Source organism: Schistocerca serialis, chromosome 11 (assembly GCF_023864345.2).
Source record: "Schistocerca serialis cubense isolate TAMUIC-IGC-003099 chromosome 11, iqSchSeri2.2, whole genome shotgun sequence".
NCBI lineage: Eukaryota > Metazoa > Arthropoda > Insecta > Orthoptera > Acrididae > Schistocerca > Schistocerca serialis.
Window position 1 is genome coordinate 168984874 of NC_064648.1, and position 25081 is coordinate 169009954.

The following is a 25081-nucleotide window of genomic DNA, read 5'->3' on the forward strand; positions in this document are numbered from 1 at the left end:
GTCGTGAAGGATCGCATGTTTGCAACCAAAGTGGGCGATATTCCTACGTTGCGACATATTATCACTAATGCGATTGCAACAATAACAGACGAAATGTTACAAAGAACTTGGCAACAAATTGAATATACCAATATTCTTCGTGCTACAAATGATTCACATGCAGAGGTGTATTGATGATAAATGAATAAATCCTATGAGATGCTCTACAATGTGGTGCATTTTTCACTGTCATATCTACTGTGGTTTTTCTCTCCACGGTCTTTGAAATCAGAGAGGTTTGAGTGGGACACCGTATAATATGGAAACGGCAGATTGCTACATACTACGTACGAGAAGGGGTGCCCTTAGTGCTCAGAGACAGTGCCTGTGTGTGTGTGTGTGTGTGTGTGTGTGTGTGTGTGTGTGTGTGTAATGTTCTTGGGTGTATGTGGTCGATTTTCTACTTCTAGAAGAGGACACTGTCCAAAAGCTGACGTATTTCTAGCATTATTTCTCACTGTGCCTGCCTGCAACTCAGTGCACCTTTATGTGGCGAGTAGGAATCTACCCTTTCTATATGACTGTTGTGTGTTATTTACATTTTTGTACACAAACAGAGTGAATTTCGTAATGGAGGGAAGTGGCAGGTTGCAGTAGTTACGCAGAGGCGAACTGGAGATCACAAAAACAACAAGATAGCTCCTCGGTATTTTAGAATTTTTAATATTTCACGGCCACTGTCATTTTAAGCACAGAATTCGTGCACAATGTTGATGTCAATTTTCATTTACTGTGATCCAATATGGCTTCAATTGCACATAGTAATAATAATAATAACAATAATAAGAATAGGCCTCCGGTATGTTCTGCCAGTCGTAAAAGGCGACGAAAAGAACAAACCACTAATAGGCCTAACCCCCCTTTTAGTGTGATTAGTTGGTTCAGGACAGAACTAAAGAAGCCTCGGACAAGCGCCGTCATGGTCGGGGACGACGCTTGAACCCTATGCCCGCCCACAATGGTAACGACACTGCTAGCCAACTGGAAAATGATTTAAATCCAAATAGAGGTGTTTTGCAGGATATGCTTCCTGCAACCACCCTAGAAGGAAAACAAAGACAGAGGACGAGATGGTCAGATGAAGTTAATCGACACCTCATGTTCTGTTATTACCAAGCAACAAACCTAGGAACCAACACAACTGGATACAGATCACAAGTATACACAACATTTATTACCAGATACCCAGAATTAAAATTTTTAACAGAACAACGATTAGCTGATCAGATCCGTGTAATAATAAAAAATAACAGGATACCCCAGTCAGAATTAGAAAACATCAAACAACAAGTACAACAAATACTGGAACAAAATAATGTGCAATCAGAAGAAGAAGAAAATACAGTAATGGACTCAAACATCCCAGAGCAAACAAACAAAGAACAACATGCACCAATTAAACAATCAGAGGAAAACGAAATCTTAAGACAGCCACCAGAACAAGCACAAATAGAACACGAAGTGACACAGATGTTAGATATACAAGAAAAATTTCAGTTAACATATATAGAATACAAAGACACAAATACAGACATTAGACCATTCTTGCGTAGACCACCAAATAACCCACAAGTCGAAACAACAATAAAAACTATCAACACAATCATACACAACAAAATAAATGAAAACACAACTATGGAAGAGTTACAACTACTGGTTTATGTAGGAGCACTCACTACACTAAATATACACACTAGGCAGAGATCAGAATCAACCAACACACAGAAGAAACCCACAAAACCAGCATGGCAACACAGGCTACAGATCAAAATAGAAAAACTGAGAAAAGACATCGGACAGCTAACACAATTTATAAGAAATGAAATCTCGGAAAAAAAACGAAAAAAGTTAGGTAAAATCTCACAACAAGAAGCGACAGAGCAATTAGACGAAAAGAAGCAGAAATTACAAGCATTAGCCAAACGACTCAGAAGATACAAAAAAAGTGAAAATAGAAGGAAACAAAACCAAACATTCAACACAAACCAAAAGAAATTTTACCAGACAATAGATAACACACACATTAAAATAAACAATCCACCAAACATAACAGACATGGAACACTTCTGGAGCAACATATGGTCAAACCCGGTACAACATAACAGGCATGCACGGTGGATACAAGCAGAAACAGACACATACAAGATGATACCACAAATGCCTGAAGTGATAATTTTGCAACATGAAGTCACCCAAGCAATTAATTCTACTCGCAATTGGAAAGCCCCTGGAAATGATAAAATAGCAAATTTCTGGTTAAAGAAGTTCACCTCAACACATTCACATCTAACTAAATTATTTAACAGTTACATTGCAGACCCATACACATTCCCTGATACACTTACACACGGAATAACATATCTGAAACCTAAAGATCAAGCAGACACAGTGAACCCAGCTAAATATCGCCCCATAACATGCCTACCAACAATATACAAAATATTAACTTCAGTCATTAAACAGAAATTAATGACACATACAACACAGAACAAAATTATAAATGAAGAACAAAAAGGCTGTTGCAAAGGAGCACGAGGATGTAAAGAGCAACTGATAATAGATGCAGAGGTGACATATCAAGCTAAAACTAAACAAAGGTCGCTACACTACGCATACATTGATTACCAAAAAGCTTTTGATAGTGTACCCCACTCATGGTTACTACAAATATTGGAAATATACAAAGTAGATCCTAAATTGATACAGTTCCTAAACATAGTAATGAAAAATTGGAAAACCACACTTAATATCCAAACAAATTAAAATAATATCACATCACAGCCAATACACATTAAGCGTGGAATATACCAAGGAGACTCATGAAGTCCTTTCTGGTTCTGCCTTGCTCTGAACCCACTATCCAACATGCTAAATAATACAAATTATGGATACAATATTACTGGAACATACCCACACAAAATCACACATTTGCTATACATGGATGATCTAAAACTACTGGCAGCAACAAATCAACAACTCAACCAATTACTAAAGATAACAAGGATTCAGCAATGATATAAGTATGGCTTTTGGAACAGACAAATGTAAGAAAAATAGCATAGTCAAGGGAAAACACACTAAACAAGAAGATTACATATTGGATAACCACAGCGACCGCATAGAAGCGATGGAAAAAACGGATGCCTATAAATATCTAGGATACAGACAAAAAATAGGAATAGATAATACAAATATTAAAGAAGAACTAAAAGAAAAATATAGACAAAGACTAACAAAAATACTGAAAACAGAATTGACAGCAAGAAACAAGACAAAAGCTATAAATACTTATGCCATACCAATATTGACCTACTCATTTGGAGTAGTGAAATGGAGTAACACAGACCTAGAAGCACTCAATACACTTACACGATCACAATGCCACAAATATAGAATACATCACATACACTCAGCCGCAGAAAGATACGCATTAAGCAGAAAGGAAGGAGGAAGGGGATTTATTGACATAAAAAACCTACATTATGGACAGGTAGACAATTTAAGAAAATTCTTTCTAGAACGAGCAGAAACTAGCAAAATACACAAGGCAATCACTCATATAAATACATCGGCTACACCACTGCAATTTCATAACCACTTCTACAACACTTTAGATCAAATAACATCAACAGATACGAAGAAAGTAAATTGGAAAAAGAAAACACTTCATGGCAAGCACCCGTATCATCTAACACAGCCACACATCGATCAAGACGCATCCAACACATGGCTAAGAAAAGGCAATATATACAGTGAGACAGAAGGATTCATGATTGCAATACAGGATCAAACAATAAACACCAGGTATTACAGCAAGCATATTATTAAAGATTCCAATACCACAACGGATAAATGCAGACTTTGTAAACAACAAATAGAAACAGTAGATCACATCACAAGCGGATGTACAATACTAGCAAGTACAGAATACCCCAGAAGACATGACAATGTCGCAAAAATAATACATCAACAGCTTGCCTTACAACATAAACTTTTAAAACAACATGTTCCTACATACAAGTATACACCACAAAATGTACTGGAGAATGATGAATGCAAATTATACTGGAACAGAATTATAACAGATAAAACAACGCCACATAACAAACCTGACATCATACTCACCAATAAAAAGAAGAAATTAACACAACTAATCAAAATATCCATACCCATTACAACAAATATACAAAAGAAAACAGGAGAAAGAATTGAAAAATACATCCAACTGGCTGAGGAAGTCAAGGACATGTGGCATCAGGATAAAGTTGACATTATACCAATTATAACTACAGGAGTCATACCACACAATATCCACCAGTACATCAATGCAATACAGCTACATCCAAACATATATATACAACTACAGAAATCTGTAATTATTGATACATGTTCAATTACCCGAAAGTTCCTAAATGCAATATAACACATGCCGTACAGTTAAAAGGAAGAGACGCTTGATCAAGGTCCGCGTCATTCCATTTTTAACCGGACTTAACGTCTGAGAAAGTGAAGGAAATAATAATAACAATAATAGCAGCAAGAAAATACTTGGAAACACAAGGTTCCCCACTAGCCTACCTCTGATATGCACAGCTTACATGGCCCTCTTTTGACGTGAACCACATCTTTCTCTGCAGCTGCTTTCTCAAACACGTGTAACTTAACCCCATCTGTCTCTGGAGCTGTTTTTTCACACACCTGTAACAGAATCCGTGAAATTCTGTATTAAACCGAGGGGAGACTAAACATCCAGGTAACTCTCGACAGCGCGAAGACCGACCTGAGCTTCATCCCAGCCACATTTCTTCACATTGTCTTCAATCCATTCCCTCTTCAAACCTTCCAAATGAAATACCTGCAACACAAGCCATTTATTATTTAGATATTTATGCATTTACGAGGGTTGTTTTTTAAGTAAGGACCGTTGTTTTTTTTTTTTTTTTTAAGATACAAATACTTTTGTAAAAAAACTTTTATTTTCTGATTCTACACACTTTTACCTATTTTTCTACATAATTGCCTTGTTTATTTAAGCACTTGTCATACCGTACAACTAAGTTTTTAATTCCCTCTTCAAAGAATTGGGCCGCCTGCTCCGACAGCGAAGAGTTCACGGCCGCTTTCACTTCATCGTCGCCGCCAAGATGGTGTTTCAGGTACCGGAAAAGGTGAAAATCGCAAGGAGCAAGGTCGGGGCTGTATGGTGCACGGGCCAAAACTTCCCAGCCAAAAGAATCAATCAAATCCCGAGTCTTTTGAGAGGTGCGAGGCCTAGCGTTATCGTGCAGGAGCAAAACTGCTTTAGTCAGCGTGCCGCGCCTTTTGTTTTGAATTGCTCTGCGGAGCTTCTTTAGAGTTGCACAGTAGGCATCTGAGTTGATTGTCGTTCCTCGTGGCATAAAGTCCACTAGCAAAACACCGCGCCAGTCCCAGAACACAGTTGCCGTAATCTTGTGCTTTGACAGCGTCTGTTTGGCTTTGACCTTGACGGGTGAGGTCGTGTGTCGCCATTCCGTCGACAGTCGCTTGCTTTCGGGAGTGATATGGGATACCCGTGTTTCATCTCCAGTGACAATATGACTCGACATGTCATCCCTTCCTTCCTCGTAACGAATCAAAAAGTCCAATGAAGTGGCAAATCTCTTCCCTTTGTGGTCCTCTGTGAGGAGTCTGGGTACCCACCGAGAACACAGTTTCTTAAAGTTTAGGTTTTCAGACACAACTTTGTACAAAACCGATCTCGAAACTTGTGGAAATTCCAAAGAAAGAGTGGAAATTGTCAATCTTTCGTCACGAATCTTTGTTTCGACTGCAGCCACCAAATCATCTGTGATCACAGCGGGCCGGCCCGAGCGTTCTTCGTCACGGACGTTTTGACGGCCATTTTTAAACTCTCTAACCCATTGACGCACTTTACCTTCACTCATTGCATTCCAGCCATAAACTTCTGTTAACTGACGACGAATTTCTGCAGCTGATAGGCTTCTTGCGGTCAAAAAACGTATCACTGACCGTATCTCACACGTGGCGGGCGATTCAATAATTGTAAACATTATAAAGTAGCACAGCGATGCGTACACATCAGCTACGGAGCTGCAACTTGCATCAGTGTGAACGGGAAGGATGCCGGCAAGTGGCGCAGTGGCTTGTTGCAGCGTCCGCGCGAACTACGGGACTATACGCGCCAACGGCCCTTACTTAAAAAACAACCCTCATACTTTACATAGCACAATTTGCATCTTCAAACCATCTCTTACATCTAACCAATATCTTTATTGAGTCAACATTACAACATGTATAATACATGGACAGTATACAGTGATAATAATAACAATAATGTCCAAAGCACATGAAAGGGAATCTATATTTGAGAAGGGAGTGAGTCACGGTTGTACCCCATCTTCAGTGTTACCTGTACATGAGCAAGGTGTGGAAGAGAGAGAGAGAGAGAGAGAGAGAGAGAGAGAGAGAGAGAGAGAGAGAGAGAGAGAGCCAAGGAGAAATCTGGAAGAGGGCCAATCTTCAGCAAGAAGAAATAAACAGCTTAAGGTTTCCTGGCACTGTAATTCTGCCTACAATGGCAAAAGAGTTAAATAGTTGGAAGAGCAGTCGAATGCAATGGACAGTATCTCGAAAAGCGATTAAATGTAAAAGTAAGACGAGGGTAGTGGAATGCAGTCGAATTTAATAAGTCGATGCTGAGATTACAGATGAGTAACTTTCCTACTTGGGCAGGAAAGTAACTGATAATGGCTACAGTAGAGAGGATATACGAAGTGTAATGCAGTCTGACACTGAGGAGATATGCATTCGAGTAGAAGAGGAATTTATTAATGTCTAATATAAATTTAAAAATTAGGAACTCTTTGTCTGAATTCCAGCCTTCTACAGCAGTGAAACCCTGACGATAAAGAGTTCAGAGTAGAAGAGAACAGAAGCTTTTAAAATGCGGTGTAACAGAAGATTGGACGGGTAGATTGTATAGCTTATGAGGAGGAGTAGACTATCATTATACTGCAGGCTGAAATGTCTTTAACCCTCTTTCATGTTGACACATATATCATTCAGATTTTGTGATCAGATTAACAATTTCTTGTCAGGAAGAATGCAGCACGTTATCTTCCACGTGGAGTCATCGACGGATGAAATAACTTCTATCGTGCACCGGGAGGCAGAATTACACACGTCAAAAACAAGTTTTGCATCATCTCAGTTTCGGAACCTGTACAGAAAATTGGAACAGAGATCAACATAAACATCATTTCCGCCCTTTTTATTGCTTTTATTGCACCACCATACAGCGAGACCTTCAGAGATGGCAGTTCAGACTGCTGTACACACCGGTAGCTCTAATATCCAGTAGCACGTCCTCTTGCATTGATGCATGCCTGTATTCGTTGTGGCACACTATCCACAAGTTCATCAAAGCACTGGTGGTCCAGACTGTCCCATTCCTCAATGGCGATTCGCCGTAGATCTCTCAGAATGATTGGTGGGTCACTTCGTTCGTAAACAGCCCTTTTCAATCCATCCCGGGAATGTTCAATAGGATTCATGTCTGGAGAACATGCTGGCCACTCTAGTCGAGCACGTTGTTCACGATGAGGGCACAAATTGTCATTCATGAAGACAAATGCCTCACCACTATGCTGCCAATATGGTTGCACTATGGGTCAGAGGATGGCATTCACATACCGTACTGCCATTACGGCGCCTTCCGTGACCACCAGCGGCGTACGTCGGCCCCACATAATGCCACCCCGAAACAGCAGGGAACCTCCACCTTGCTGCATTCGCTGGACAGTGTGTCTAAGGTGTTCAGCCTGACTGGGTTGCCTCCAGACACGTCTCCGACGATTGTCTGCTCGAAGGCATATGCGACGCTCATCGGTGAAGAGAATGTGATGCCAATCCTGAACGGTCCATTCGGCATGTTGTTGGGCCCATCTGTACCGCGCTGCACGGTGTCGTGGTTGCAAAGATGGACCTCGCCGTGGACGTCGGGAGTGAAGTTGCGCATCGTGCAGCCTACTGCGCACAGTTTGAGTCGTAACACGACGTCCTGCGGCTGCACGAAAAGCATTATTCAACATGGTGGCATTGCTGTCAGGGTTTCTCCGTGCCATAATCTGCATGTAGCGGTCATCCACTGCAGTAATAGCCCTCGGGCGGCCTGAGCGAGGCATGTCACCGACAGTTGCAGTCTCTCTGTCTCTCCTCCATCTCCGAACAACATCGCTTTGGTTCACTCCGAGACGCCTTGACACTTCCCATCTTCAGAGCCCTTCCTGACACAAAGTAATAGTGCGGACGCGATCGAACCGCGTATTGACCGTCCAGGCACTGTTTACCTACAGACAACACGAGCCGTGTACCTCCTTCCTGGTGGAATGACTGGAACTGATCGGCTGTCGGACCCCCTCCGTCTAATAGGCGCTGCTCATGCACGGTTGTTTACATCTTCGGACAGGTTTGGTGACATCTCTGAACAGTCAAAGGGACTGTGTCTGTGATACAATATCCACAGTCAACGTCTATCTTAAGGAGTTCTGGGAACTGGGGTGATGCAAAACTTTTTTTGATGTGTGTATTATGGCACATCCTAACAGAAGGTATTAGTTGAAGGTGTTGGTGGGGGCGGGGGGCGTGGGAAGAATTACAGCACATACTAACAGAAGGTATCAGCTGGTACAACACATCTTGAAACATCAACAAACAGTCACTTTAATCAGGGAAAGGGGGAGGGGGGGGGGGGGGGGAAGTGTGTGGGATAAAGGTTGCACAAGTAGACCACAACCATAGAGATGGAGAGAGACCATCACAGACAGCTGCAGACTACAAGTCTTCAGACTGGTAGACAGACACACTCCCATGCACACTCCAGATTAAAAACTTCAACAAAATACATTTATTTGCGAGTAAAAGTGGACAAAAAGTGAGAGGACGAATAGGCTATTCTTCTCTTGGGTGTGTAGGTCTTTGAGTAAGATACATTTTACAGGTTAATTTGTTGCACAGCCACACGAATGAAATGCAGGAACTGGAGAACGATTTGGTGACAGGCAAAGGCACAGTCGAGATGCCGCACATATGAAATCTGGCACTGCAGTTTTAGAATGAGGGCAAGTATTTCATATGTGAGGAGAGGCACTAAGGAACCAATGATGTGAACAGAGTGGTGTGAAAATCACTTCACATTCTTTCTCTCTCCGCGCCAGGAAGTTTAATGGAACTGACAAATAGACATCATTTTGTTATATTATACACTAAAGTCTTGTTAAAAAAGCTTTTGCTTAAGATTGTACTAAGTTAGGTGTTGCGATCAATAATCGATATTGGAATTATATGTTCTTTGTAGCTTATGACCATGAACTTTGGTCTACAACGGGTTTTCGGCCACTTGAGTGTTGGCCGCGGTTGAGTGTAGTTGTGTATCTAGTTTTGGCAATAAATGTGTTTTCGATACAAAGAAACCGTGGAATACTGCATCATTTTTCGATAGTCCAGTGATAATTAAAAAACCCGCACAATTTCTTGGACCCAGAGCAGCAAAGGAATCATCGCCTAGACAACGAGAAGCCACATGGACAATGCAGACTCGGCAGCATCAACAAAGGAGACATCATGGCCAGCTCTACTAAAGTACTATACAGCCATTAGCCACACCATAACGGTGTCCACATGGAGATAACTTTTCCTGCACAGTAGGGCGGGTTCATGACAGAAGCAGTAACAGGAATGTGGTGCATACCTTAATTTTTGTCGCTTCTGGGACTGGAAGTGTAGCTGCACATTGATCGTGTTCCGGTTCAATTTTGATGCATACAGGATCCTGCAAAAGATATTACTTTGCTGTAAAGAACCACACAATACAAAAAATCACACTCTGAAAACTGCAATGCAAAAATTAATGTCTTCTCCAAACGGAGTCTAGCAGTGGATACGTATTGCAATGCTACTAACAAACATACTGCAGCCTGAACTGTCTTTACCTGTCTTTCATGTAGACAAGTATATCATTCTAATTTTGTGACTAGATTGACGATTTCTTGGCACGAAGAATGCAGTGCATTATCTTACACGGGGAGTCATCGACAGGAGAAGTAACTCCTGTAATGCGCCGGGGAAGTGTGTGTCAGGACCCTCGCTGTTCATATTGTACATTAATGAGCCCGCGGATCAATTGAATAGCAACCTCAGACTCATTACAAATGATGTGGTTACCTATAATGAAGTACAGATGAAAAACATGCACAAATGTTCCATCTCATCTCAATAAATATACAAGGTGGTGAAAAGACTGTCAACTTTCTTCGAATATTTACAAATGTGAAACTTTGCACTTCACAAAAGGAAAAAAAAAAATAGAATTCTATGCCAACAACATCGACGAGTCACGACCGGAATCGTGTAACTCACACAAATACCGAGATATCTGTATAAGAATTTGTGGGGATACGAAGTAAAACCGTCACATCGGATTAGCCAGAGGGAACGCTGGTGGCATACATTGGTTCACTGGTGGAATACTGAGGCCATCCGATCAGCCTGCGAGGAGACTGTTTACAAAACACGTGTGCTGTTGACTGGTGCCAACTGTGTCTCTTTGATAGCGTAGTCACAGGGCAGCAGTTTTCATGAAGTGAGCAGTTTTGCATTTCTGAATATTTAAAGCTGGTTGCCAGTCTTTGCTTCATTCTGAAATCTTATCAATACTCAGCAGTGTTTTTCCATTTGTGTACAGTCACTTCCAACCAGCTGACGAATTATGTTAGCCTCAATAGTGTTAGTAGAGAAGAGTAAATCTTGTATTGTGTTTCAGCAATGTCACGTTTACATTAATGCTACAGGGTTATATGTTTTTTAACATGTCTTAAGAAGAGGAAGTGCCGAGATGTGCTGGCCATGCACCGAGGCATGTTTAGCCACAGGGTGATCCTCATTACCAACAAACACTGTCTGCCTGTGTCCGTGTCGGATCACCCTGTGGCTAAACATGCCTTGGTGCACGGCCAGCACATCTCGGCACAGTGTTACACCGTCCGGGTTATCTGGATACTTCCCACTAACACCAACCTGTCAGAACTCCAGAGATGGGAACTTGCTCTTCAATATATCCTCTCTTCCCGTTACCCACCAGGCCTCAATCTTCGCTAATTTCAAGTTGCCACCGCTCATACCTCACCTGTCATTCAACAACATCTTTGCCTCTGCACTTCCGCCTCGACTGACATCTCTGTCTTTGAATATGTCTGCTTGTGTCTGTGTATGTGTGGATGGATACGTGTGTGTGTGCGAGTGTATACCCGTCCTTTTTTCCCCCTAAGGTAAGTCTTTCCGCTCCTGGGATTGGAATGACTCCTTACCCTCTCCCTTAAAACCCACATCCTTTCGTCTTTCCCTCTTTCTTGACGAGGCAACCGTTGGTTACAAAAGCTAGAATTTTGTGTGTATGTTTGTGTGTGTTTGTGTGTCTATCGAACTGCCAGCGCTTTCGTTTGGTAAGTCACATCATCTTTGTTAGTCTTAGTGGTTCAAAGCTAAATTAATTCATGTCTGTCATATAGAATTGAGGTAGATGATTAAAACTTTCGAAAGTAAGTTTGAAAGTTTGTTTACATTAGTGTTTAGTCTGAAAATATTTGTATGGAGTGTAGCCATGTATGGAAGTGAAACATGGACGATAAATAGTTTGGACAAGAAGAGAATAGAAGCTTTCGACATGTTCTGAGGCATCAAGGGATCACCAGTTTAGTAATGGAGGGCAGCGTGGAGGGTAAAAATCATAGAGGGAGACCAAGAGATGAATACACTAAGTAGATTCAGAAGGATGTAGGCTGCAGTAGGTACTGGGAGATGAAGAAGCTTGCACAGGCTAGAGTAGCATGGAGGGCTGCATCAAACCAGTCTCAGGACTGAAGACCACAACAACCACAACAACAACAACAACAACAACAACAGTGTTTAGTTACATATTAGTACAGGCTGTGAAACTTCAGAGCTCTTGTGCCACGTTGTTCTCCACTTCTGTGTAAATTTTGCATAATTTTTTTTAATCAAACCCTGTGCAACAAATGTGGTGGTTGCCGCAGAAATCTGAAGGAGGGGGTGTTCTGTGAAGACTGTAGGTTACGGTTTCATTGGGCAAATGTAGCGGTGAGGAAGCAGGGGTACATAATGAGGCTCTTCCGTGGCAGTGTAGGTTATGTAGAAAGGACAGAAAAATTGCTGAACAGGAGGCAAAAATCTGTGTCCTTAAGGCTGAATTAGAAAATACGATTTGGAATTATGTAGGCTACGGGACAACGAAGAGACAGGCCGCTGGGAAAAGGCAGCAAGCAAAGGGCAAAAAAGGGAAACTGTTGAAAAAACTTTAGAAATTCAGTTAACAAATCAGTTTGGCTTGCTATCTGAAGTAGTGGAGGAAGGGCCTCATCCAGACGTAGTTGAATGTAGTTTGAAGCAGAATATTAGCTTAAAGAATAAAAAGACAGGTCAGATTCAAATCAGGATAGGAATAGAAGAATTCTGCTCCTAGGCAGCAGTCATGGGAGGTGTGTAGGCCAGCAGCTTCAGGAGAAATTAGGTGCAGGGTACCAGGTCACAAGTTTTGTGAAACCAAGAGCGAGTCTCAGCTATGCGACAGAAAACTTAGGTCAGCTATGCGCAGACTTTGAGACAGAAGATCGGGTAGGCTACGGGAGTTAGCAGGAAACAGCCTGTCAATGAATCTAAGATATAGTTAAGCACTGTTCCAGTCGAGGCTATTGGTAGGTGGCAGTACATTACACATGGCCTGCACCTAAATAGGAAGGGGAAAGATAAATTAGCTTCTCTATTAGCAAATAATGTAAGCGGGGCCACCGTCGCACAAGGGATCATCCTTCTGGTTTATGGGACCAGTAAGACAGCTTTTTAAGGTTAAAGCAAAAGCCGAAGTCCAGACAGACCACATTCAAGAAAAATAGAATAAAAGACGTTCATGAACACTAAATAGAGACAGTATCAATTTACTTCATCAAAATATCAGGGGAATAAAAAATAAAGTAGATGAGCTGTTAGTTTGTTTAGACGATCTCAAAAATAAGAATGAGATTGATATACTTTGTCTGTCTGAACACCATGTAATTGTGGGGATGGAAAATGTCAGTATAAACGGGTATAATTTAGCATCTTATACTTGCAGATGTAGCATGGGTAAAGGAGGAGTTGCCCTTTACACAAAACAAGGGTACAAGTGCAAAACTGTAGAAGTAAGCAAATTTTGTGTCGATCAGCACTTTGATGTTTGTGCGTGTGAACTACAGATAGATAATATAGTGTTGATATTAGCAAGAGGACAGGTCCCCATTAGGAGATTGGGAGCTATTCATAAAAAAGTTTCACCCCCTACTACGCTGTCTGTGAGACAAAAAGAAGTAGTTATTAATCTGTGGCGATTTCAATGCTAACTTTCTAAACAATTCTGAAAGGAAAAGTGAATTAGAAATGTTATTAATGACATATAACTTCGAATCAGTGATCAACTTCCAGAATGAGATTTTCACTCTGCAGCGAAGTGTGTGCTGATATGAAACTTCGAGGCAGATTAAAACTGTGGGCCGGACCGAGACTCGAACTCCGGACCTTTGCCTTTCGTGGGTAAGTGCCTTTCGCAGGTAAGTGCCTTTCGCGGGTAAGTGCCTTTCGCGGGTAAGTGCCTTTCGCGGGTAAGTGCCTTTCGCGGGTAAGTGCCTTTTGCGGGTAAACGCTAAGCCATGTCTCCGCAGTATCCTTTCTTTCAGGAGTGCTAGTTCTTATGTAAAGTTTGGAAGGTAGGAGACGAGGTACTGGCAGAAGTAAAGCTGTGAGTACCGGGCGTGAGTCGTGCTTCGGTAGCTCAGTTGGTAGAGCACTTGCCCACGAAAGGCAAAGGTCCCGAGTTCGAGTCTCGGTCCGGCACACAGTTTTAATTTGCCAGGAAGTTTCATATTAGTGATCAACTTCCTTACACTTATAGCTCAAGATAGTAGCACTCTAATAGATAATGTATTTGTACCATAAGAGGATGTAAAACTAGTACATGCTTTCCCTGTGATAATGGATTATCAGACCATCATGCACAATTGATTAACTTACAAAACCTAGCAGTGTGCACAGTTCAGAAACCATTAAGTAAAAGTGTAAGGCTGGTCAACACGGTATCAATAGAGCACATCAGAAAAAGTTTAATTGGGGAGATGTACATAATGAACCAAAAGCTAATGAAAAATGCAACATATTTCTTCACAAATTTATACCCCTTTTTGAACATTGTTAGCCCAGAAAAATTACTAAAACAGTTTGAAACCTTGCATTACTACAGGTGTTATAGTGATTTCAGAAAGAAAAAGAAAATTGTATGAGTCAGCAAGAACTAGTAAAGACTCAAAAGTAATTTTACACTATAATAACTATTGTAACATACTGAGAAAAGTTGTCAGAAAATAAAATAAAAATGTATATTACAGATGAAGTTAACAACTCGGGCAATAAAATCAAATCAATAAGAAACGTTGTTAGAAGAGACACAGGAAAAGTAACTACTGTGGTAGGTAGTATTACTATTAAAGAGAATGAGACCATCTTAACCAACAGTACACAAGTAGTTAATGTAGTTAACAACCATTTCTTTAAGTGTACATGAAAAAATTGGTGAGAATAGTTCAAAAGAAAAAGCCAAGCAGTCCATGGAAGAGTCAGTTTTGAGAAATCCTTGTCAGATTAATTTTCATTAAACAAATCTTTGATAAATAAATGTTCTGTTGGAGTAGATGACATCTCTAACAAGATATTAAAATAATGTGGAGCAGTCACAGGTGATATTCTGAGCCACATATGTAATGCATCACTAACTCAAGGTTAAAATACGCCATTGTCAAGTCTCTCTACAAAAAATGGGACACCACAGATGTAAATAATTACTGGCCAGTGTCCTTGTGTACAGCATTTTCAAAAATCGTCACGAAAGTAATGTATTCAAGAGTGGTTAGCCATCTCACCAGTAATGGGATACTTAGTAAATCACAGTTTGGATCTAAAAAACGCTGTTCTACTGAAACAGCAATATACAGTTTTACTGCACATAATAGAGTCTTTAAATAGTAAAATGTCATCAACAGGAATTTTCTGTGACTTATCCAAAGCATTTGATTGTGTGAACCATGACATTATGTCAGAGAAATTAAAATTCTACAGTACAAATGGAACAGCATATGAGTGGTTTAAGTCATATCTATGGAATAGGAAGCAAAAAGTTTCTTTATATGGTTTTAGTGAGTTAAGGATGTTTCCCACTTCATCTAGCTGGGGTGAAATTACATTAGGTGTTCCACACAGTTCAATCATGGGTCCCCTTCCGTTCTTGATATATGTGAATGACCTCCCTTCTTATCTCAAACAAGAACCTAAAATGACACTGTTTGCTGATGAGACAAGCATCATTATTAATCCAGTAAAAGAGACTCCAATAGAAAATGATACAAATAATGTCTTTGGAACAGTTATTGATTGGTTTTCTGCGAATGGGCTTGCGCTGAACTTTGAAAAGACACAGTAATCCAATTTTCTAATAGACTACAATAAATATAACACATCAACAGGAGTCAGTGGCCAGGGCAGAGCAACTAAGTTTTCGGGTGTACATATAGATGAGAATCTTAATTGGAAAATTCATATTTTGGATCTCCTAAAGTGACCAAGTTCAGCAACTTTTGCAATCAGAATAATTGCTAATTTTGAAGATATCGAAATTAGCCAGCTAACATACTTTGCAGACTTTCACTCTCTGATGTCACACAAAATAATAGTTCGAGGTAACTCAACACTCAGGCAAAAAGTATCCACAACTCAAAAGAAAGTGGTTAGAATAACGTGCTGGCCTCATAGTTGCACATCTTGTAGGCACATGTTTAAAATGTTAGACAATCTTACAACAGCCTCACAGTACATTTACTCAGTAATGAAATTTGTACGCAACAACACGGACCAGTTTAAAAACAACAGTGACATTCATGATTATAAGAAAGAAAGGCTTACACTATCCTCTACTTAACCTATTTTTGGCACAGAAAGGGGTAAAATATGCTGCTGTACAAATTTTTAATAAATTACCATGTGAAGTAAAATGTCTGACACACAGCAGTAATAGTTTCAAAAATAAACTGAAATCACATCTCCTTGACAACTCCTTCTATACAACAGATGAATTCTTGAATAGGAATAAATAAATCTATAGGTATAACATATGCATTTTGTGCCATTTAAGGGAATATGGTAGGTAATAAAATCTTTAAGCTTAAAAAAAAAAAAAACCTTGATTCATGTGTGCCTTTCTTACACATTGACACATTCCACACAGTTACCGTGAGATTGATCAATGGAACACATAACTAACTAACTGTTTGTTATTGTGCTCTTCAGTCCTGAGATTGGTTTGATGCAACTCTCCATGCTACTCTATCCTGTGCAAGCTTCTTCATCTCCCAGTACCTACTGCAGCCTACATCCTTCTGAATCTGCTTAGTGTATTCATCTCTTGGTTTCCCTCTATTATTTTTACCCTCCACGCTGCCCTCCAATACTGAATTGGTGATCCCTTGATGCCTCAGAACGTGTCCTACTAACCGATCCCTTCTTCTTGTCAAGTCATGCCACAAACTCCTCTTCTCCCCAATTCTATTCAATACCTCCTCATTAGTTATATGATCTACCCATCTAATCTTCAGCATTCTTCTGTAGCACCACATTTCGAAAGCATCTATTCTCTTCTTGTCTAAACTATTTATCGTCCATGTTTCACTTCCATACATGGCTACACTCCATAGACACACTTTCAGAAACGACTTGCTGACACTTAAATCTATACTCGATGTTGACAAACTTCTCTTCTTCAGAAACGCGTCCCTCACCATTGCCAGTCTACATTTTATATCCTCTCTACTTCGACCATCATCAGTTATTTTGCTCCCCAAATAGCAAAACTCCTTTACTACTTTAAGTGTCGCATTTCCTAATCTAATTCCCTCAGCATCACCCGACTTAATTCGACTACATTCCATTATCCTCGTTTTGCTTCTGTTGATGTTCATCTTATATCCTCCTTTCAAGACACGATCCATTCCGTTCAACTGCTCTTCCAAGTCCTTTGCTGTCTCTGACAAAATTACAATGTCATCGGCGAACCTCAAAGTTTTTATTTCTTCTCCACGGATTTTAATACCTACACCAAATTTTTCTTTTGCTTCCTTTATTGGTTGCTCAATATACAGATTGAAAAACATCGGGGATAGGCTACAACCCTGTCTAACTAACCCACTACTATACCAAAATCTTAGACATGGCTGTGAAACAGCAACTTTGTAATTCAGAATAGATTGATAATCATCAGTCTACACTAATATACGTGTAAGGTATACAAATTTGTCCTGGACCTGTTTCACACATTGTCTAACCAATTACATACCATGTTTTAACTGCTACAAATACAGGCGATAGCCCGTGCACTGAAACTGGCCTGTACTGATCAAGAGGTATATGTCCAACTTTACAGCAGCTAATTTGCTTACAGGAAAGACACTTAAAGGCCAACCCAACCTGCCATGTACGTGGCACAAATGACGGCACTTATTCACTCCGCAGTACCACGAATTACTGTGGCGGTGATCAGTCTTCTTGTAGACTGGCAGGTTGACTTATTTATTTTTGGAGTGGCGGCTGCTGCATTTTTTTGGTTTTGGGTTGTAATGCAGACATGTAGTTTTTTAGGGACTGGACACATTATGTGTAACAGTATAACTACCCAGCATATCTCAGGCAACTGCAGCACCTCCAAGTGACGTAAGGCACAGGAGTTCGGCGCGATTCGACTCGACGGGGACTGAAGAGTGGTTGTGTAAAAAAGAATTTTTGGTACTGTAGGATTTTGAAATCTATTTTAAGTTTATAAAAAGAAAAATAATGTAGTGTTCAGTCAGTAAATATTTTATACTTGACGCACGCCGCTGTCAGCGACCTCTGCAGTTTTACGTGGCGACCACTGGTGTGTGTGAAGTGCCAGTTCCCTAATGCACATCCTGTGTGGCACAATTAGGTGTCATTAGGGGAGGTTTACTATCTTTGGCCCAAAAAAAGCATGATATATGAGAATTTTTTTTCTTGTGATGTGTTATAGATATCAATGTCAAATTGGGTCAAAATGTTTATTGGTATTTCCTCTACAAACTGGAATTTTTTCGACCAGAAATGTAGAAGAGCAAAGGCGGAAGTGCCGTCGGAACGAAACAAAATTTTGATGTAGACCTCCACACGCGGTACGTCACAGGTCAACCGGCTCGTCTGAAATAGAAATTGAGTTGACGTTAGCGAAGTGTATAAGATACTTTAGGAGTTATACCTCGCTTCAGTTATTTGGACCATAGGAAACAAAATGGTGGCCATTTGAAAAAAAAAAAAAAAAAAAATAGAATTTTTTTTTTTTCATCAGTTTTCCGACTTCATCGGCCAAGTAAAAATATTTATAATTGATGGATCTGAATAAAAGTGGTACAACTCCTAGACAATTTAGTTAGCTTCACCAGAAACAAAGAATCGTCCCAATCGGTTGAGTAGGTTTGAAGTCACCATCTCGCGCGATTAAAAAAGTCATTTAGAGAAAAACACATTTGAAGTTTTGACTACAAATAAATGCAATATTATGCAACGTACATTCAATCTGCTATTCTGGAACAATAAACTAGTCCTTCCTCTTCCTCACAGAGAATGTCCTGCTCGATCCGGGACATCCTGTGCTGCTCCAGAGTCGCTAGTACGGCCAGTGACAAGCGGTTTTCGGCCGCTCGAATCCGGTGGTCGTCCGAATGCTCAGCGAATTGCCTCGAATAGAGTCCCAGGGTGACATCCATCATTGTTACGGTCTTCAGTTTTGCTGAATACCCTTCGTCGAAGCTGCTCACTGCCGGGAAAGTCGCAATCTCCACAGTCTTCGCACCAGAATGCAAATGCTTGGGGGCTAACTTCCGAACACACGTGTTCAAACTTTCATTTGAACTTTTGTGTGTTTCCTCCCAAGCGGGCAACGTCCTTGCCACAGTGCATACACCGGTTCCCGTGAGATCACCGAAGTTCAGCGCTGTCGGGCACGGTCGGCACTCGGACGGGTGACCATCCCGGCCACCGCGCGCTGTTGCCATTTTTCAGGGTGCACTGAGCCTCGTGATGCCAATTGAGGAGCTACTCGACTGAATAGTATCAGCTTCAGTCAAGAATACTATCATAGCAACTGGGAGAGCGGTGTGCTGACCCCACTCCCCTCCTATCCGCATCCTCCACTGAGGTTGACACGGCTGTCAGATGGTCCCGGTAGGCCCGACGACAGAGTGCTTTTTTTTTTTCCTCCCAAGCACCGGTACAATAACTCATCCTCCGAAAGAAAAAAACTGGTGTGTGAAAAAGGCCGATTTCAGGCATGTGCATTTTTTTTGTTCAACCACGAGTAACAAACATTTCCGTTCCGTATCCAGAAAAACCGTTTCAGGGGTGGATTCTAAACACTTTTATGGATCCAAAAATGGAATTTTAAAAAATCAATTTTTTGAACCAAAAATAGTAAACCTCCCCTTAAGTCAGCCATATACTGCTCCGACTACTGCAGGGCCAGTTTCTGTACACCTGTGTCGGTCATACTTACAGCACGGTACATGAATGGTAAGGCAACTTGTAAAATAGAACTTTGACAAATTTCTATAACTTTCACATATATTAGTGTTCTACAATAGTATTACAAATATGTGCCTCATTTGTATAAGGTTCTAGTGTCAACTGTAATCTTCTTTGTAGGACGGTTTGAAAACAGACACAGGTCTCCGAAACCAGTCACTGTCGGGAAATAAGAAATAGATACTTCTCAGTGCAACCTATGACGAAGCTAGAATCATTTATTCGAATCAAAAATTAGTCTCGTGAGATATTAGTTTTATCGACGTTTGTTAACAGGAACAGTAAAACACGAAGGATCGCCAGTGCTCTAGCGACAGCGCCACACTGACCACTACCACTGTGCCAGTCGCTGCTGGAGTTCTTGATGATCCTCTGTGTTTTCCTGATCCTGTTACCACGTGTCTATAAAACGAATAATGCAGTAGACGAATTTGGGAGCACACTCTTAAGTGGGCACATAAAATTCCGCTTTAAAAATCACCTCATTAGTAATGGGAAACAAACTGACGCTTTCCTTCGACGCTCGGCATCTTATGAAAGACGCGACGAATGGGATTCGTTTGGGTCAGCTCCGGCTATACACTGCCAAAACGAAACTGCAAATACCTGTCGAAACACCAGAGAAAATACACCTGACGACCCATAGGGGACACACCCGGTACGTGAATTATGTTATTTTCACTGTTCTCAGTTTGTCATACCAGTCACGTCCGACGCACTTACTACAACTACAACTAACTGCACAGTTTCCCTTTTGGTCTGTCTTTGAATCTGACTTGCTCCTTCAGATTTTTTTAAAAAGTGTGTTCACTATACAGATGTGTTCAAACTATTAGACTAAACGATTATTTTTGATACTCTTAATTGATCGGTTTTAATGGTTCCGTTCTGAGCAACTCACAGGTCACTGAATTTTTCACAGTTGGTAGCATTTGGCATTTTCCCTCCAAATCACGTTGGTGTTAGTTGTCTCTGTACACGCTTTGAAATTGTGTTTACACTAATGTTTTATGTTTCTGTGGTGTACTTCAGGTTGTTATTTATTCTATCAACTTCTTGCTACATTAACAAGGTGTTATACAGCTTGTGAAATTGCACGTTTTTTAGCTATAGCAATAAATCGTGGACTTTTCAAATAAAGTGAGGTTACGTGGAAGACAAATGATGTTTCACTTCGGAAAGTTTCGGCTGTGGTAATACTTTTTGCTGAAAATCGTTATACACAGCAAGAAATTGCTGACAGCATGACATCATCACAGAAAACTGGCAGCAGCATCAAACTTTTAGTGCAGTGAATGCAAGCCAAACAGGAAAGGAAAATGTGGACGTAACAGAAAAATCAGTCCTAGAACACTGAGAAGCTTACAAACATGGCAGTAGTGAACCGTAAACTTACTTCTACAGACATGAGCCATCAGCTGTAAGGTTTGGGAGTTGAAGTTTCACCTATGACAGTGAGGAAGAGGCTGTTCGAATGTAGTTTAAAGGCGCGCCGACCAAGGAAAGAACAGAAAATCACACCTATGATGAAAACCGAAAGATTGCAGTGGGCTAAACAACTTCAGGAGTGGACGTGTCAACTCTGGGCTAAGGTATCTGCACTGATATGGCAAATTAAGTGGGTCTTATCTCTCAAGATAGAAATTTTGGCTTGAAATTATGATCTTTTATTGATATTGAAGGAATGCACATCTGAATTTTGGGACTGTTGAGGTCTCCTATGCTAATATTCCCAACTTAAATTGCAATTTTGTACACATGCTTCAGGTATGCTTCAGTGAGGGGTCTGTATTCACTGTGATGGAAGAAAGCAGCCAGGATGTTCGTCACAGACCTGGAGAACAGTTCAGAGCTGAGTGTGTGCAGAAATGTGTGAAGCATCCGACTTCCATTGTGGTCTGGAGTGTGATGTCCATGGAAGGTCCTCGCAGATTACACCTTATTGAAGGGACAATGCGGCAAGAACAATATAATTAAGCTCTCGAAAAGGAACTTTTCCCCCAAATAAATGAGTGGTTTCCTAATAAAGATGCCATTTTTATGCATGATGGGGCACCTTGCCACAAAGCCAAATGCGTTTCAAAGTACTTGGAAGAAAAGCAACTGAAAGTGTTGCCCTGACCACGGAGTAGCCCTGATATGAACCCAACTGCAAATTTATGGGCTATTGTGAAACTGAGGACAAGGAAATTTACAATAACCACCAAACAGGATCTCATGGAGAAACTAGAGGAAATCTGGTACCATGACAATGGTATTAAAATGTCATGCGAAAAGTTAGTAAAAACTATGCCAAACAGGATCAAAACGTTGATTAAGAACAAAGGCACGCATACAAAGTATTGAATGTTCAAACATAATCTGGATGTGGAGGAGGAGGAGGAGGAGGAGGAGATTAGTGTTTAACGTCTCGTCGACAACGAGGTCATTAGAGACGGACCGCAAGCTCGGGTGAGGGAAGGATGGGGAAGGAAATTGGCCATGCCCTTTCAAAGGAACCATCCCGGCATTTGCCTGAAGCGATTTAGGGAAATCGCGGAAAACCTAAATCAGGATGGCCGGAGACGGGATTGAACCGTCGTCCTCCCGAATTGTATGTGGATGCAAATGTGTAATAAATGTAAAGTTTTGGAAAAAATGTCTTCAGTTTAATAATTTGAACACATCTGTAATTTTGGATTTAAATTCATTATTTGTAGCTACTGTTTTTACTGTGTTGCAACAACGAGGCAGTGCACTTGCGACTCGAAGACTAATTTCTTTCAAAATGAGAGCCTCGGGCAGGAAACAAATAAGAAAGAGGCACAGTGAATCTGGTTTACATTGACACACTCGGTTATCAGTACACTACAACCCCCTACATATTATTCCTGTAAGCACTGTGAAGACAAGATGAAACTTACACATTCCACACACACACTGACACTTAAACAGGCATTACTCCCACACTCAGTATACAAATGCAACGGGATAATCCCTAATAACAGATACGGTGGGGAGTAGACTTTTCTGCACACTCACAGATGCAGACTTTTAACAGCATACACTACTGACACAGTGAGCTCTGGATTCCAGGTGAGTGGCAATGCTGAAACACTGCCGCATCACAAACAGAGTCTTCTGGCAAAAACGGGTGCCGTGGTATTTTGATATTACAAAATACCTAGAAGACGGAGAGCTTTTTGTGGCAATTGTCACAGTTTCTGTATTTACATAGAATGAATTACACGCATAAACTGACGAGATGGACAAATGCGCATCTGAACTTTGCACAAGTGAGAAAAAAATGACTGTCAATCGACCATCCCGACACGAACTGATGTCTCGACAGAGACAAAGTCTTGAACCTGCAACGTGCCAAGTTGCCACTGCATATCCTGATAGACTACAGAAGTCCAGTTACTGACATAATGGGTTTCATCAAAGACAATGATTTAAGCAATGGCAGTATGTACTGTAAATAGGACTCTGTATTTAAATTTGTAAGCAGCTATTTTCTTCAAAAAATATCAGTACATTCAGGTAAACATTAAGCTACCAATAAGAAATATGCATGAACTATTTACCGGATTTACCCAATTAAGAGACGAGTTTTTTGCCCAAAGTGATCATTTGAGAAACATAGTGTCACCTTACACTTAGCGACTAAACTATTGCTGTAGAGGTCAACTTTTTTACATTGTTTAATAGATTAATACAGGGGTCGTCTTACATTTGCAGACGAAGCTTTGAAGATTTTGTACAAATTTATTTTGAACAACCCTGAAGAGACGGGCACAATCAAACAATATTTGTGTTCGGATAAGCTCGGGATTTCCCAGTACACCAAAGAGCTCGATACAATTTTTTGGAACACAGTAGGAAATAACATTACATTCTATTGACTTACAAGGTTTTGTTGTATTTGAACAGGTCTGCAATAAAAATTCTCACAGATGTACGGATACTGATACACACACTTAAGTAGCTTTTTAACTAAAAGTAACACCCGCATGCGAAAATCTTGTTCTTCGATAATCATTACTCGATTCTGAACCCGAGTCAATATTTTGTTCGGTTATAAGAAACTAACGATTTACCGAGTGGGTTGCAAGTGAGAAATTTGCTTGCAGTACACCTATTAGAACGCCAGACTGTTATGAGCTTTTAATCAGCTTTAGAACAATATATGACATTCCGATGAAACGAGAAGAATTAATCCACAATGAAATGTCTAACAAACAACATAAATCATATTAAACTGTCTGTAATCATTGTCACGGAAATACAATATATTGGAAAGTACCACCGTGAAGATAGTACGAACACACTTTGCTAAATCACAGGATGAGCAAAAGTTTGAGAATTGGACTGAATAGTGATTGCGATCTTTTTTTATATATTAGTCACTGTTTACACATAGGACCTGAACCCTAGAAGGTATTGCCATCCACGTTTCACCTTTGCCCGAGCACAACACTATGGAAAATTGGAGTGGGGGGGGGGGGGGGGGGGTTTACAGTGACGGCATCTCGGCTGAGAGCTAGGAGTGCGGGGCGGAGAGTGTCGAGCAGGCGGAAATTTCACTGGGCAGCCAACTGTGGGAAAGTATACTGTGTACTGTGGGTTTTTATGCACATTTAAAACGTTTAAACTGGCGTTTTCTTGAATCCATTTGCACTCTGAATCGAACTGACTATAAAATTGGACAAACGCGACAGTGGCGTACTTAGGTGTTTCGTGCAGCAATGTTGTCGACACTCGCCGTAACGTATGATGGGAATGACTGAGGGGGTATATCACCTGCTGGTCCTCACAGCCAGTGAGAGAGAGGTGGGCAAAAGATACATTTGGAAGCGAGACACACTGTAACTCTCTCATGTCAGCTATGTGCTCACAAAAAAACAGCTGTGTTCTCATGCCCTGCAGTAACTACAACATCAGAAATTGCAACATATTCAGAAGAAACAGCCAAATATTTGCTTCACAGGTGTCCTGATAGAATGACAATGATAACAAATAGTGACATCAGAGACAACATACTAAGTAAATAAAGAAGGAAGTGAAGATTAAATTTAATGTACACGATTCCTTTTTGTTTATTTTATTTCCCTTTGTATTATCAAAAAGCAGTCAATTAATAAAAGAAATAAACTTAGAATACGTATAACGTTAACTTTTTAGACAGACCTCTTACATCAATAACAGTTTGTAATTTTGATTAGTAAGAATTATTAAAAAATAAATTTTATCAAAGACCTAATTTATTGAAAAAAGGAAAAGAAAAGAAATTTGGGAAGGGTGGGGGGGGGGGGGGGGGGGGGTGAAG

General features: G+C 40.6%; 1 protein-coding gene across 14 annotated transcripts in view; it reads right to left on the minus strand.

Annotated features, from left to right (window-relative positions):
• LOC126427252 (GDNF-inducible zinc finger protein 1-like) overlaps positions 1 to 25081 on the minus strand; it is a 122434-nt gene that overhangs the window by 49801 nt on the left and 47552 nt on the right. For all 14 annotated transcript variants that reach the window (XM_050089503.1, XM_050089509.1, XM_050089501.1 and 11 more), the window contains 3 exons: positions 9791 to 9871; positions 4820 to 4894; positions 4618 to 4737 (listed from right to left, as the gene is read on the minus strand). In XM_050089503.1, coding sequence (XP_049945460.1) covers positions 4618 to 4737; positions 4820 to 4894; positions 9791 to 9871 — 276 coding nt within the window. The remainder of the gene's footprint in view (positions 1 to 4617; positions 4738 to 4819; positions 4895 to 9790; positions 9872 to 25081) is intronic.